General features: G+C 49.0%; 1 protein-coding gene across 1 annotated transcript in view; it reads right to left on the reverse strand.

Moving 5' to 3' along the window:
- Gnaq (G protein subunit alpha q) overlaps window positions 1-14559 on the reverse strand; it is a 241378-nt gene extending 226819 nt beyond the window's left edge. Inside the window, exon 1 of the mRNA XM_042665605.1 lies at window positions 14216-14559. Coding sequence (XP_042521539.1) covers window positions 14216-14351 — 136 coding nt within the window. The 5' untranslated portion in view covers window positions 14352-14559. The remainder of the gene's footprint in view (window positions 1-14215) is intronic.
- Between the last annotated feature and the right edge of the window lie 1452 nt (window positions 14560-16011).

The following is a 16011-nucleotide window of genomic DNA, read 5'->3' on the forward strand; positions in this document are numbered from 1 at the left end:
ATTTCAAGCTGTTAGCCAAAGGGAACTCTCAGTTTGTGCAGCTGAGAACTGTGCACAAATGGCTTTTCCTAACCATATCAATCCTTCTTATAGGGTTCAAAATGCAAGGGCGGGGGGGGGGGGGGGGGGACGGGGGGGACGGGGACGGGACAGTGCTTGTCTAACATGCAAGAGGGCTCTAGAGTGAACCCTCAGTACCCCTTTACCCATCCCCTCAAAAAAATATACAAGCTAGCCATGACTGTGATGTGAAAGATGTACAGTAACAAGGCAAGATACCCATTACATATTACTGAAAAAGAAAATTACACACAGATCCGTTTACCTGACAAGGTGAATTCCTAGGCACACTTCACTTTGACACTTCTCTTCCATATTCAAAGACAACTCACAATAGTGATGTGTAACATACTATATTCAATCTAGTTTTGACCGCGGCAAAATGGCAGTAAAACTGACTTTCATAAAGCAACTAAAGCAGAATAAGATTTTCACTTTTATACAAAGTAGCAGAAGATCAACAGAGCTGGCTTGATAATGATCATTTCTGTATTGAGTGATAAAGAATAAAGAAAAACAACAGACTGGGGTTAAGTTAATTGCAGTAAATATGACATGCTAATTTCATTTGTATGTTTGGAGCTTATAAATGGGCAAAAGAAATTCAGAGTCAACTCACAAAATAAGAAATTCAACTAAAAATAAGCATATGGGAAAATCATCTGGGTCACTGGTAAACAAATGACTGCAAATTTCAAAATTATGTACCTTTTTCTTTTTTACCTAGTAAGTTACTGACAGCCTCATAAGATTGCAAATTGTGCACGATCATGTCAGATAATGTTCTGGGTCTGTGCAATCAAGAGTCAATTTTTTTCATGTTCTCTGACCTAGAAATAGCTTTTCTATAAAATCTTTTGTAACAAATTCGCATTTGTGTTTTTAAAAGCTATCTAACAAGAACATCACAGCATTTAGAAAATGGAAACAATGACAGAAACCTAAATGTCAAAACAAAAATGAACTAAATGAACAAGTGAGTCCTCTAATACAGAATATTGCATCATCTTTTCAAGTGTGTTACTCTGAATTCCATAAAGTCACAAGAAAATGCTCACAATCTTGTTCACTGTACAGCATTATTCCAACTACAGCAGAGATGTAGGAAAATAAAACAGACCAGGAAGGAATAGTATACAGAAAAAGGATCCTGGTTCCTTAAGAGTTGCACATTTTGAATAAATTTATGAATACATTTTAAATCCCTTTTTCCAAGGTTTTGTGGAAAAAAAACTCAACTGCATTATTTATAAAAATTTGAAAACTGCTTTAAAAAAAAAAGACAAGAAAATACAAATGTGGGTGGTGTTCAAGTGACACAGTGCTTATCCATCTACATTATATCATGAACTTAATTCCCAGTACTGAACAATTAAAGCATATCTGTCTAGAAATTTAAATAACAGAATGCTAACATGAAGGTAATATATTTCTTAGAAGAAATTTGTCAAGCGGAAAATTAAAGGTTTCTTCTTGATTCAACTTGGACTCTCTCCAATATAACAGTTTTCTCACTATTATTATTTTTTATTGTTTTAGAAAACCACACACCAGAGGATCTACATCTGAAGTATTCTTCGCTTCATTCCAAAAGAAAAATAAAGTAACATACAAATTCAGGCCGCAACACATTGTTGAAAATAAATTATATAACAGGAAAAAATAAGTTTATTAGGAAAAAATAAGAAGTCATTGTGGATGCTCATGACTCAGGACCAAAGATGCACAGTGCATTAATTCTGGGAAGGATAATTATAATCTGAGTAGCAATTTACACACAGACTCTTAGAGAAGAATCTCTAGTCCCTTAATAAGCATGGCCTAGAGTAGAAAGCCCTATAGAATGTGTTTCTCAAAGGAAGCAGCTTATGAGTTTCATGAAAATACATTTGGAGTCATATTTTAAAAGATACGCATGTCTTATAGTTTCCCCTTAAAAATACAACTGTTGGTCAAAAAATTGTGTGCTAAGGAAATACAAATTGTTTATAAAAAAAAAAAAAACTGATAAAGCAACAATACAATATCCTCCCTCACAGAAAACAGGAAAATAAGAGTTGGTAATTATGTGCCTGACACAGTCGTTTCTTATATGGTTTGGACAATTTCTTAAATGACCCAAGACAGGAGGAAAAAGCAGAATGCTCAGAGCATTAACCCTTGAACACAGCAAGATCCTTTCCCTTCACACTTCGTGTGAGAGCCAAAGATTCACAATTCAAAACAGTCTGAGACCATCAGGGAGTGATTGGTAATGGAAACTGATTTCAAATTATCGTTTTGTTTCAGCACTCTCTGATTCTTTTCTCAGTATATTACAAGCTGAAATACATTTGCCCATCTTTGAATCAGAAAAGCTTAACTTGACATTATGATGCAGCTCCATTTTGAATACTGCTCATAATTATAAATAGGCATTTAGGTACCTTTAAAAGTTTTTTTGGGGGGAAAAAGCTGGTAATGTCACTCAGTGGCATGGACTTAGCATATACAAAATCCTGGCTTCGATCCTCCATCCCCCACCCTCTCTTAGAAAAAGGCCTACCACGAGGCTTAGCTGTCCCGGCCCAAGTGATAAGTGCCTCTTCTCAGCTAAAAACCACCGAGTGATTTCTACCACTCTACCTGAGCATGAGTATACCTGGCAAGGAGAGCTTGTGGTATTGCTTGTCTATTTACTGCCCTGGCCACTGAACAGAGCCCTACTGCTGGAAAAGCAAACCCAGTGAAAATCAATTTCCTAGACGAGAACGTCTCAAAAGAAAAAAGAAAAAAAAAGAAGTCATTCTCCTATCCTATCATCAGATGAGCATGTTTCAAGATAGGAAGAGATGTAGTTTATCACCTGAAATGGAGCCCCGTTGCAAGTTTTCTTTTGGATGTGTTCTTTTCAGATCTCTGCTCTCACATTAGCGGTGTGCTGAGTCTACCTAGCCTGAATCAGAGAGGAGCTGCCTATGAACTCCTCCCACCCCACTCAGGCTTCTACACGATTGCCCCTCAACCCACCATCAGTGGTGACAGGAAGGCACATGGGGTAGAGTAAAGAAAACTAAAGAGACACAGCTGGAGGTGGGGCCAGTGGAAAAAGCAGCCAGGGGAGGAAGCTGCTTTGGCTCTTCCAGGCCAAGCAGAAGCAGGACACCTCCCTCCTTTGCTCCCTTCTCCTTCCCTCCAGCGCCTGGCAGACTCGGCTGTACTACCCTTACTGGCAGCTACACCTTCTACCCTCCCAAGCCCTGCAGACTCCTATTACTCTCCAGTGCCCTGTGATGATTCAGCAACCCAGGCACCCTTCCAACTCCAAATCTGAGATCAAGGTAAGGAGCACGGATGCAGAGGGCCACAGGAGAATGCAGACCCCAGCTCCTCTTACAGCTGCCCCCAGACTTCAGTGGAGGCCAGCTTCCCCTTGTCCAGATGCAGACGAAGGACACAGGAAGTCTGTCTTCTTAAAGTTCCTCTGATCCTGGCCACGCCATGCCAGCTAAGGATGGTTCAGAGGTCACGGCATTAGATACACTTTCATAAAAACATCCACGCTATGGATGGTTTTTTTTCTGATTTCAAAGCAAGTCTTAAGAAAATGTGAACAGAACAAGTGATGGGGAAAAAAAGAAAATGAACACAAATGCTGTATCACTTACTTCTGACTCTCTCCTGGAAAGCCCTAGAAAAAGGACCTGTGAGCTTCAAAACCAATGCTATGTGGTATATGTGGCCTTCTTGGTGCCTCGGCTCACAAGGCCAACACACACTCACTCTGTGAAAACGGGAGAGATGGGCTTGCAAAGTCCATCTGCAGCCAGGAGAAAAACAATGCTTTAAAACTAGTGAACCAAAAAATGAATAAAAAAGAAGCAGTAAGCCAAAGGGCTAGTAGCTGAGGGAATCTAAGAAAAAGACCAGCTTGAGCACAACAGTGCCAGAACACGGTGCCCCTGGGGCTCCTCCCAGGATGCTGCCCTTCCTGCAGGAAGCAGAGACCCAAGCTGGTATGACAGGACGCTTTTCATACCGTTCTCCAGGGAGACAGTGCAACTATCAGCAGCATGCCAGGCAGGGGGTGGGGGGAGCTCCTCGAACTGGAAAGGCTGCCCACAGGGCGAAGAGCTAAGACCCAGGCTAATAAAGCAGGCCCACCAACCCAGCAAAGCCTCCTCACACCGCCTGTCCTCCTCATGGGAGGCAGTGGGGATCTCAGACGCCTTCTCCAGGGATGAATGTGGGCAGGAAACAGCCCAGATGTCAAAGCTGAAGAAGAGCAGAAGCAGAAAATGTTTCAAAGTGCAAACGGCCCTTAGCGATCTTCTTTTCCTATAATCTCTTTATGCCATGTATTTCTACAAAAAAAAACAAACACAACGACATAAAGAAAAAAAATTACCCTAACGTTAGCCTAACATTAGAAAAAAAATAGAGAGGTATGGCAAATACTCGAGTTTCCATCACAGGATCTAAGATATCAAAAAAGCATAGCCCCTAGAAGTGTTTGATTTTTTCATCAGATCAACTTTCACAAAGCCTATCTGCCACTGTTTTTAAATCATCACCTGATCTGTCCATTCTCAAGGGTACAGCACCAGAGCTAGGGAACCAAAAGGGTTAAACACTTAAGTATCCTGAAATTCTTTTAAGGGCAAACTATGAACAGGAGTTAAAGTCATCCTGTATTATTAGAACAAGTCACAGGAAATAGGTCATTCCTCTAGGACAAGAAGAAAATTGCATTTGCCACCTGCAAAAGAAAGTATGATACCATGAAGGCACACCACAAAATCTGTCCTAAGGTATCAATTCACATGGCAAGGGCATAGCATTGCATCTTTTCCCTTAAACATGAGACAGAGCCAGACTGACAGACAGACAGACATAGAGATGAGAGAGACGGAGGAGACAAAGGAGAGACAGAGAGGCAGAGGGCAGAGGGAGCAAGCCAGCACCCAGGCTATTATCATCATCTTCCCTCAGTAGCTGTACGGAAATGCAGTCAGAAGTTGTCATTAAGGCTCTCAAGTATCTGAGTCCATGAAGATAGGCTGTTTCCCCACTCATGCTATGGCCCCCACGCACACCCCATCCCCTTCCACCACACCTTATTTTGAAACCCAGTGATTATCCAGCACCGGCTCACTGACTCTTGCTGGTAATCATGAACACATCTCAAGTCCCTGCCCTCTAGAAAAGGAAAGATTTTGTTCAGTAACATTTTGTTCAGTAACAACATATTTTGCTTTGCAGACCAGAGTAAGAACTGCAAAAGAAAGTTAATCATCTCCAACACCCACACTCATAAATCCCTTCATCTCAATGTGTTAAAACAGCCAACTTCCCTGCTTACCAGGGCACTGCTACATGGGATCTGATGACTGTGGACGTTCTCTAAATCCTGAGGGAAGGTACAAGCCAGAGAGCCTAAGGAGCCCCATGTATGAAAGATGTGAATGGGCTGTGCACACATGGGAGAGGTGGGAAAGATGCCTGGAAATCTCTGTGACAGACAGGAGCACACATCTGCAGTCACCATGGTGACCAAATACATGGCGGTCCTCATGCACGCAGTCAACAACAAAAATGCTGACAAGTCACCGTTAAAAAAAAAAAGAGGCCAGGTGCCAGTGGCCATGCCTATAATTCTAGCTGCTCAGGAGGTGGTGGAGGTCTCAGGATCAAGGTTTGAAGCCAACTCAGGCAGGAAAGCCATGGAGACTCATCTACAATTAACAACCAAAAAATGGGAAGTGGAGCTGTGACTCAAATGGCAGAATGCCAGCCTTGAGTGAAAAATCTGAGACAGCACTCAATACTCAGCTCTAAGTTCAAGCCCCAGTAGCAGCATGAGGAGGTGGGGGAGGGGGTAGGAAGTGGGGGAGGAAGGAAGAGAGGTAGGGAAGGAGGGAGGGAGGGAGGGAAGAAGGGAGGGAGCAGCAGATCATTATAGTGACCAGCTGAAATCTCAACACTTCAAAAGTTAAAGGGGGGAGGAGGGGGGGAAGGATCTAAATCTCAAAGTCAGCCTGGGCTACAAAATGAGGCCTTGTCAAAAAACAGAGAAAGAATATATTTTTATTTTTTAAACACATGGTGATTTAAAAAATAAAGTTAAGTTCTTAGAAGAGTCATTAATAATGATTTCAGTTTTCTAAAGGGGAAAAAAAAACCCACAGAAGGTTACCGCCTAGAAATACGCAGGACTATTCACATCACTATGCACTTCCTGCTCTACCTCTTTTTCTTTCATTTGTGGATCAATTACTATCCCCTTCTGTGAGGTTTCAGGAATACAACCACGGGAATAACAGGTTAGCTCCCAACTGTACCACAATCCATTAAACACTTCTTGAAGCAACGCCTTTTTTCCTAAAGCAATCAAATTATCAACAATCCAAGATTAATCCTGCAGCCAATGTGCATGAACTCCTTAAGTTTTTTATTAAAAAGATGTGTGAATCAAAACAGCTTTCCACTGGAACTACTGGACTCACTGTAACTGGCCTTTTAACCTGAAATAATAAGAGAAGGAAACATTCTCCCTGGAGAACAAATGAGAGGCCAAAACATTCCATCCTGAAAACAGAACACCTTTTATGCTGTCCCAGGTGCCCACGAGCCAGCAAAGAGTGGAAAATGGAGAACATATGGATAATACCTATTAAAATTCACTTCCTCTCATTACTTTCTTTGGTGAATTCAACTGCCCACATAGCCCTAGTTCTAGTAATAAAAACCACTGCAAAACCAACTAAGCATAGTATGATATTAAAATGTAAAAAAGAAAAGAGCTATCTGCCCTCCAGGAGCTTCCAGTCTGGTTAGAAAAACATAATGGTCACAAATTGTTTCTCATAGTCAAAAGCAAAAAAATTACACTCTTCAAGGAAATAATGCATATAAATTATATAAATTTAGGCATTCAAGTTCAAGATCATCTGCTTTCCCCAGCTACATAAGTCCCCAAAAACTCCTATAATGGTGTGACGATGATTTTGTCTTTTTCTTCGTGTGAAGAACCAATAGAAAAGCCAGAGCCAGGAAGGATAAAAATCAGAATGCTAGATTAGTACATAGGCAACAGCTAAGAAATAACACTGAAAATCATTCCTATTGTTCCTATGGGCAACTAAGAGGAGAGTGTCACATAGCTCATTGTTCTGCACATATTAAGTACTCATTTAGCACTATTCCTTCCTAAGGTATATCTGATTAAAAAAAAAATTTGGAGGAAATAAATGTTTATTTTCCAGTAACTGAGAGTATTTTGTTGGATAAACAGATGTGAAACATCTTCATAAGTTGATTGTTAAACAATACTAATTTTGTCCTTAAAACTTAATCATAAAGAGGCTGTGGTTCTAGCTCAGCAGTAGAGTGCAGGCACTTATGAGGCTCTGAATGTGATCCCCAACAGAAAACAGAAAAACAAGGAACACTTAACCACAGAGGCATTAGCAAATATTTTTGTGTTGATTTCAGAAATAACAGCTAGGAGGTGGATGTGGTAGACTATGCCTACCATGTCAGCAAGAAAGGAGGCTGGGGCAGGAGCATCAGCCTGGGATGCATATGAAGACCCTGTCTCTGCCGGGCTACTCAGGAGGCTGAGATCTGAGACTCTTGGTTCAAAGCCAGCCCCCGCAGGCAAGTCCATGAGATTCTTATCTCCAATAAACCACCAGAAAAACCGGAAGTGGCCCTGTGGCTCAAGTGGTAGAGTGCTAGCCTTGAGCTGAAGAGCTGAGAGACAGTGCCCAGGCCCAGAGTTCAAGTCCTATGACCGACTAAAAAAAAAGACCCTGACTGACTTCTAAAGAAGAAAAGAAGGAAGAAGGAAGGGGTTGGAGATTTAGCTCAGGGGAAGAGTATTTGCCTGGCAAGTGTGAGGCTCTGAGTTTAGTCCTCAGCTCTGCAAAAGAAGGAAAAAAATGGCTAAGTATAAAGATTAATCACTGAGCTAGCTAGGCAGCAGTCTCATTTTGGAGTCTTAGCATCACAACATGTCTGTTCACTTTTGTTTGTAAGATCCATATGCATGATGCTGTGGTATACAATACATGTAGGTCTTTTTCTTCTTACCGCATGTTAGAAGAGAAACTAGACACACTATTACCTATCAGTGTTGTAACAAATCAAAGGTGACTGCCCAGCCACTTCCTATAATTTTATTAGTAACAGCTGTTCACACAAAGTACTGTTTGGGTCTGAGAATAGCTCTTTCCTTAGCGTTACTCCATCGAGCAGAACAAGAGAAAATGTTCGCTTGTTTACTGTAGTCAGTTACTGCCTCAGATTTAATTACCAACAATCACACATTGTACCTTCTAATGCTGTTTCACACTTCCCAGGATTAATTCTGCACCAATCTTAACGTTACTTAAAAGGTATTATAGATGTTTCCCTTTGAAAAATGTCATTGCCTCCCTCCTCAACCAGGAAATGAGACTTTAAATTGGTTTCTACAAAAACTTGTATTTCTCAATCTAATATATTGGATTTTCAAAACAAGGCTCCCTCTACTTCTTAGAGAGAAAATAGTCCTAACCTTAAAATGGCTTCTCTCTCTTCCAAGACATCCCCTTTAAATTCCCTGTTTCCCCTCCACAATATCCAGTTTATGAAATATTTCCTCTAATAGCAACAGAACTAACAACTCTCATTACGAATAATTAACGTGAATGCTCAAATCAGAATTGTCCTTGGAAAATCTTGTTACTGTCTTTTCAAGTGTAAGTTGGTCTGGATCCTGAAGAAAAATCTGTTCCTTTTTTTGCTAAGTGTAGCCTAGCTCGTAGCCTCACAGTTACAATAGCTGTTTGGAATCCTCCAAAATTCATCTGTAATAAAAATCATACCCATAAAGTTGAACATAAGCCCTCATTTAGAAGGTGGAGCTGGGTTGGTTTTGTCTAAATGAAAAGAAGCAATCAAATTTATTTGTAGTAAACAAAATGGCCACTAAATTGTTCTTCTGGTTCTCTTTTCTAAACCCACATAAAAAAATACTTGAATAGATTCACACAGAATCAGTTCACTGCTCCACAGGGGTTTAATTTGGGCCAAAGTTCTCATACGAAGAAATACAGTAGAAGATTGACAGCTATATGGCAGATCCAGACAATGAACCTGCATAGCTCCATGCAAAACTCTTACTCTGGAGGCTTTGTTACATACAATCACACCTACAGCTTTGATTTTCATGAGAGATGAACTTCAGTCCTCAGATATAAACTATAAGCACTTTGTTTCATAAAAAAAATTAGGAAACATCCAAATAAATCCTGACATTTAGAAACATATTCAACACTTGCAAGCTAGAAAGAATAGGGAGGAAAGGGGGGGGGGGAGCCCTAATTTAGTATGTCTAAAATACTTCCATTCTAGGGTTCTGAATAGACTACCTAGACAGGCAGGTTAGTTACTTCAAGTAATGACCCACTCTTCTTCCATTAATCCATTCTTGCCCCTCTCCCAATGAACTCTACTGAGGGGGAGTTGGCAGGGTGATTTTACCCAGGCATGCATGAATGAACTCTATTCACTCTGAATTGGCCAGAGAACTTTCCATTTTCCAGATCCCTTCTTGCTCAACTTTTAGTTCAAACATATATACCCTTCATATTTAAAAATGTTCCATCCACAATTCCTGAAGTTTTACAGGTAACTATTATGGGTTTCCTCATAGAACTGGACACATAAACCACAGAAATCCAGTAACCACCGGTATTTTAAAGAATATTAAAATTTTACACTGAAGCCAAATAGTAGCACTGCTTACAATTCCAGCTACTCCAGAGGAAGAGGCTGGAAGATTTCAAGTTAGAAGCCAACCCAGGCAAAGTCAGCAAAATCCTATCTCAAAAACAAAATAAAAACAAGAGTATGGTTTAAACGTTAAGAGTGCTTGTCTAGCATGCGAGACAGGGTCTGGATTCAATCACCAGTACCAAAAAACAAGCACACAAACAAAAAACTCTCTGATCAGGGTAGAAAGGAGAAAAACATAAAGCAAAAAGATAATGGGTTTTGTTTAACTAGACTGCCTGTATATGACAGACAGTAATCAAAATAGAGAATGCTTTATTTTTCTTTAAACATGTCTGTTACCATTCCCAAATACACCCAGACCAGCACTGTAATGCACGGGGTTCAGTATGTGACATAGTACCTTACATTAACACTAGACATTCTGGGATATATCTGTAATTAACTGACTCAAAGACCCACATCCAATTTGTTAAAGATCATTTTTTTATCTCCCACAAATAAAAACATTACATATGACCACTTCTCTCTAACTTGTTTATTACTGTTGAGCCCCAATTTCTAGCAAGAGGGTCATCAATAAAAATCACTCATTTTCAGCTTACAGTATGGGCCAGGAAAAAAACAATAAATGTACATGTTCAAAAAAACAATAAATTCCTCTATTCTTTCCTTAGCAAGTGCCTAAACCTTGCTGGTTTTCTGTAAGTAGAATTCAACCAATAAAAGGGTTTGCTAAGTCTTCCTATTCGATGAGATCTAGAGTAGAAGGTTCAAACACAGGTAAAGTAATAGCTAGGGGTGATTTCAAGGGAACTGATTAAAAGGTGGTCCAAAGCAAACATTCAGAGCCACTTATCTTAAACAATCTTCAGGGCAACTCAACAATGTAATGGGTACACTAACACTAACACAGAAGTACTTAATGAATATTCGTGGCATTAACCCACTAAAGCAAACATATTCCTTTACAACTAGAAAATTTACTAAATATCATGTTAAAATTAGTTAGGTCCTAGTGTATCTATGTAGTATACAAAGTTTCTTTGGGGTATCAAAGGTAACAAACACTAATAAAAATGAACTCAGTATAAATTAAAGACAATTAAGAATCCAGAATTTTAAATGATACACTTACACTGGTAAATTTCACTTCTTCATAAAAGAATAAAATGAAAAATAAGTAAGCACTGTAGAATAAATTTAGAAGACCCTGGCATAATTGCTGGATATAAATCAAAACAGCCACATTTTAACACCACACTTAATTATCAAGTCAGAAAGCCATTGTTTTTATTCGTAATATCTCCCTTTTATTAATATGGAAAAGTAAATAATTATGTGAATAAATGCAACAAAGGTGTTTTCATTCCTGCCAAGCAAATCCTTTTCCATTAAAATGGTGTCATGCCTTGAACTAAAATGCACTTTGAAACTGATTTTATATTGAATTTCATTTCAGTAGAAGAGTAAACTCCTTCAACTAAATGAAGGGACTTTAATTGGTGAAAAATAGGCCTTGCACTCTCCTCCTTTCGGTGCTGTTTAGAAGCAGGAAGGAACCAGGAAATTCTTACTGGAAAAGCAGCACATCAGGAATTTCCCAAAGGAGCTCCTCCCCTTTCATAGTCCCTTTCCTCTCTCATATCAAAGCCCAGTCCCTCCTGCACTCAAAAACCCACGAAGGGAGACACTGAGGGAGAGGGAGAGAGAGAGAGGGACAGGGACAGGGAGAGGGGGGGAGAGGGAGAGAGGGAGAGGGGAGAGGGAGAGAGGAGAGGGGAGATGGGGAGAGGGGGAAGAGGGGGAGGAGAAGAGAGAAGGAGAGAGGAAGAGGGGGAGAGGGGAAGAGGAAGAGAAGCAGAGGGGGAGGGGGGAGGGGGAGGGGGGAGGGAGAGGAGTAGAGGAGAGGGGGAGGGGGAGAGAGGGGGAGAATGGAGGGAGAAGGAGAGAGAGCAAGACAGCGCTACATCTACACCCCCCCCATTACTACACAGGCAGTGTAGGTTCTGTCGTGTGGCAAAAGCCTCACATCCAGAAGCCATTGTTAGGCGACGTCCTAGGCCTGTGAGAGACAGAGGGCTGTCTTTTTTTGATGTTAGCCATCAATGCAGATCCTACACAAATGCTGCTTTTTCTGCCTCTTTCGGCAGCCATACAGAGCTGAGAAATGCCACGAGGCCGGTCGGAGCCCTGCTCAAATGCTAACGGGCTGGCACGTCCCGGAACAGGCTCACTTCCACGTTCTATCCTCAGAGGAGAAGCACATCCAAGGCGATGTTTAAGGCACGGCGTGGCATTTAAATACAGTGTGTAATTAAGCATCCACGGGAGTATGTGCCCGAGACAGGGAACCTCAGGCCCGCGGACAGCCCCCCAAGACACACGCGCGCACACACACAACCCCCATGACACACGTGCGTGCACACACACGACCCCATGACACACACAAACCCCCGTGACACACGCGCGCGCACACACAACCCATGACACACGTGTGCACACACACAAACCCCCATGACACACGCGCACACACGCGCACTCACACACACAACCCCCATGACACACGCGCGTGCACACAACCCCCCATGACACACACGCACTCACACACACAACCCCCCATGACACACGTGCACACACAACCCCCCCATAACACACGCGCGTGCACACAACCCCCCATGACACACACGCACTCACACACACAACCCCCCATGACACACGTGCGTGCACACACACGACCCCCCATGACACACACGCGTGCACACACACAAACCCCCATGACACGCGCGCGCGCACACACGCACATTCACACATACAACCGCCCATGACACACGCGTGTGCACACACACAACCCCCATGACACACGCGTGCACACAACCCCCATGACACACACGCGTGCACACACTCACACACAAACCCCCATGACACGCGCACTCACACGCACTCACACAAACCCCCATGACGCGCGCGCACACACATTCACGCACACAACCCCCATCATACACACACTCACATCATACACACACGCGTGCACTCACACACACGATTCTGGGAAGCCCCGAGCGGTCACATTTCAGGCAAACGGCCTCAAACGCCCTGTCCACAGCTACACAGAAACACACAAAGGCGGTACCGGGGAGCAGAGCCCGCCGGCCCTGGCGCCCCCGCCCTGTCCCCGCGCTCTCAGACCCGCATCTGCCTGGCCCTCACCTTCCCCGGTCCTGACAGCCCCAAATCCCGACCCCCACCCCGGCATGAGGAAGAGGAGGAAAAGGGAACGGGGGGGGGGGGGTCCATGCGCGTCCCCAGTGCCGCCCTCCCTCCGGCCCGCACTCCCCGCGCGCGCGCACCGCGGCGGGTCTGGGCCCGGCGGCAGCATCCCGGCAGGTGCCCGCCCGCGAGGCCTGGGCGGCCCGCGGGTTCCAGCGGGTGAAGGACCCGCAGCGGGTGAAGGACCCGCAGCGCAGCAGCCCAGGCCCCCGCGAGGGCTTCCCCAGCCGGCGGCGAGGGGCGCTGGGGAGGGGGCCGAGCTTGCGGACGCCCGGCGGACAGGGCCCCGCGCCCCCCTCCCGGAGAAGCGGGGCAGGCGGCCGGCGGCGCGCACGCGTCTTTTCCAGGCCGGCTCCCGCAAGGCCGAGCCGCCGGCCGCCTCCTCGGGGCGGCGGGGCGCGGGCCGGGCGCATCCACCCCAGGCGCCCCGGGGAAGCAGCCGGCGCGGGCCGTCAGGGCGCCGGGGAGGCGGGGACCCGTGTGCGAGGAGGGCCGTGCGGCGGGCCGAGGGCAAGCCCGCCGTCCGGGGGGCCGGGAGCGGGGCCCGCGGGCGGCGGCGGGCCTGCACCCGGGGCGCCGCGTCAAACAAAAGACGCCCGGCCCGGGCCAGGACAACCCCGGGGGCCTCCTCCGGCCTAGCGGCCCGCGGGGCGCCCCCCCCACCCAGCGGGCCCCGACCCACGGAGGCGCGAGAAGGGATGCTCGCGGGCCGCCCCGCCCCGCCGGGGCCCGCACGCCCCACCCGCCCCCCGGACGTCCCGCGCCCTCGCACACGCGGGCCTCCCCGACGGCTTCTGCCCTGTGACAGAAGCGCGGGCGGACGAGGCAGCGGCCGGGGGGGGGGGGGGGGAGGCGGGCACGCGCTGGGGCCTCGGCCCGGGCAGCCGCGACCCCTCGGCGCGCGCGTGCGCGGTGTGTGGTGTGTGTGGTGTGCGCGCGCGCGGCCGGGAACGCGCCCGGGCAGGGCAGGCGCGGGCCCGCGGGCGCCCGGGGGCGGGAGGGTCCGAGGCGGCGGGGCGGAGGGGTCCCGGGGAGGGCCGAGCGCGGAGCCCCGGGCCGCGGGGGTCCCCGGGCCGGGCCCGGTCCCCACCCCCACCCCACCCCACCCCACCCGGGCCGCACTCACCGAGCAGCAGCAGCTTGAGCTCCCGGCGGGCGTCCCGCTTGTCCCGGCGGAGCTGCCGCTCGATCTCGTCGTTGATCCGCCGCGCCTCCTTGGCCTCCTCGCTCAGGCAGCACGCCATGATGGACTCCAGAGTCATTCTTCCGAGGTGCCTCGCCGCAGCCCCGCCGGCGCCCCCCGCTCACACGCGCGCACACACGCCCTCCCGCCCGCGCTCCCCCGAGGCGGCGCCGGCCGCCCGCAGCCCCCGCCGCCCGGGCGCGCGTCCGGGAAGCGGTCGGGAGCAGCGCCGCGGGGGCGGCGGCGGCGGCGGCCGGGGCCCGGGCCACCAGCGCCGGGCGGGCCGGAGAGGGCAGCCGCGGCCGGGCGCGGCGATCGGGGGCCGCGGGCGCCGGCGCGGAGGGGGAGCGCGCGAGGGAAGGCCGCCCGCGGGCGCCCGGCCGCGCTCAGACGCCCGCTCCTCCTGCGCCGGGAACGGGCGGCCCGCCTCGCCCCGCCTCGCGCCGCCGCGGTTCCCCTGCGCCGAGCGCCCCGCGGCGCGAGCACGGCCAACCCGGGGGGCGTCCCCGCCGCGAGCGGCCCGCAGCGCCGCCGCCTCGACGCGCTGCTCGCGGGTGCCTCGGCCCGGCCCCGCGCCGCGCAGCCCCGGCCGCCCGGCCCGCCGCGCGCCCCGCCTCCGCCGCCGCCGGCCCCGGCCCCGCGCCGCAGACCCCGCCCCCCGGCCCGCCCTCGCCCTCGCCGCACGCACGCGCCCTCGGCTGGCTCGCGGATCCGGGAGGGCGGCGGCGGCGGCGGGGAGGAGGGGGGCGGGAGCGGGGCGCGGGCGGCGGGGGCGGGGACGGGGCGGGAGCCGGGCGCAGGGCCCGCGCCGCCAAGGCCTTTCCTGGGCTCCGCGGCCGGGGCTCCTCCCTCGCCCGCGCCCTCAGCCCCGGCCCGCGGGCGCAGCGGGTTCGGGGAGGAGGCGGAGCCCGGGGCCCGCGACGCCGGGGCCCAGGCCGCCGCCCGCCCGGCCCGGCCCGTTGGTCGGTTGGCTTGCTCGCTCCCGCGGCCTCCCCGGGCGTGCTGAGGCGGGAAACATGGCGGCCCCGGCCCCGACCCGCCGGGGCCGACCCCGCGGCTGCCGGCCGCGCCCTATCACTGCTTTACGTCTCCCTCTTCCTCGGTCTCCAGCGCCATTCGTGTCGCCCCTGACCCCCGCAGCCTTCTTGGGGGAGACAGACAGACAGACACTATACGTATGATATATGCATTTACAGGTGTAGACAGACAGATCTAGATAGATAATGATGTATACGTATACATGTGTGGGTCGATGGACAGACAGACGGGTCCGAGGCCCGGCCCCAGGCCCTGGGGCCCCCTGCGTCTGGGGAGAGCCGTCCACACCCGACCCTCCGTCCGCGGGCGGCTGGCGGGCCGGTTCCCCGGGCTCAGACGGCACTCGGTGGATTAACGGCCCCGGGACCCAGCGTCTACCCTGGAGGCCGAGGAAGGAAGGGGACGGAGGGGAGGCGAGGCCGACGGCCGGAGCCCAGCCCCGCGGCACCCGCTGCCGTCCAGGTCCACGTGCGCTGGGACGGGAACATCGAAGCGCCGCGCGCTGCACAGAGTAAACTGTGTTTTCTGAGGAGAATCCCGGTTCACGCGTTGCTGTGCAAGGCTGGCCCCCGGCCTTGCACACAGAGCCAGTCCCGGATCAAAGGAGTCATCACGGCGGAAAAGGAAGATTCTAGCATGTTTTTAAAAAGATGTTTGGCCTAGAAAAGGATTAAATTCCACCTGGGCCAGGAGAGCAAGAG

This window comes from Dipodomys spectabilis, unplaced genomic scaffold (assembly GCF_019054845.1).
Source record: "Dipodomys spectabilis isolate Male_0828 unplaced genomic scaffold, ASM1905484v1 ptg000335l, whole genome shotgun sequence".
Classification (NCBI taxonomy): domain Eukaryota; kingdom Metazoa; phylum Chordata; class Mammalia; order Rodentia; family Heteromyidae; genus Dipodomys; species Dipodomys spectabilis.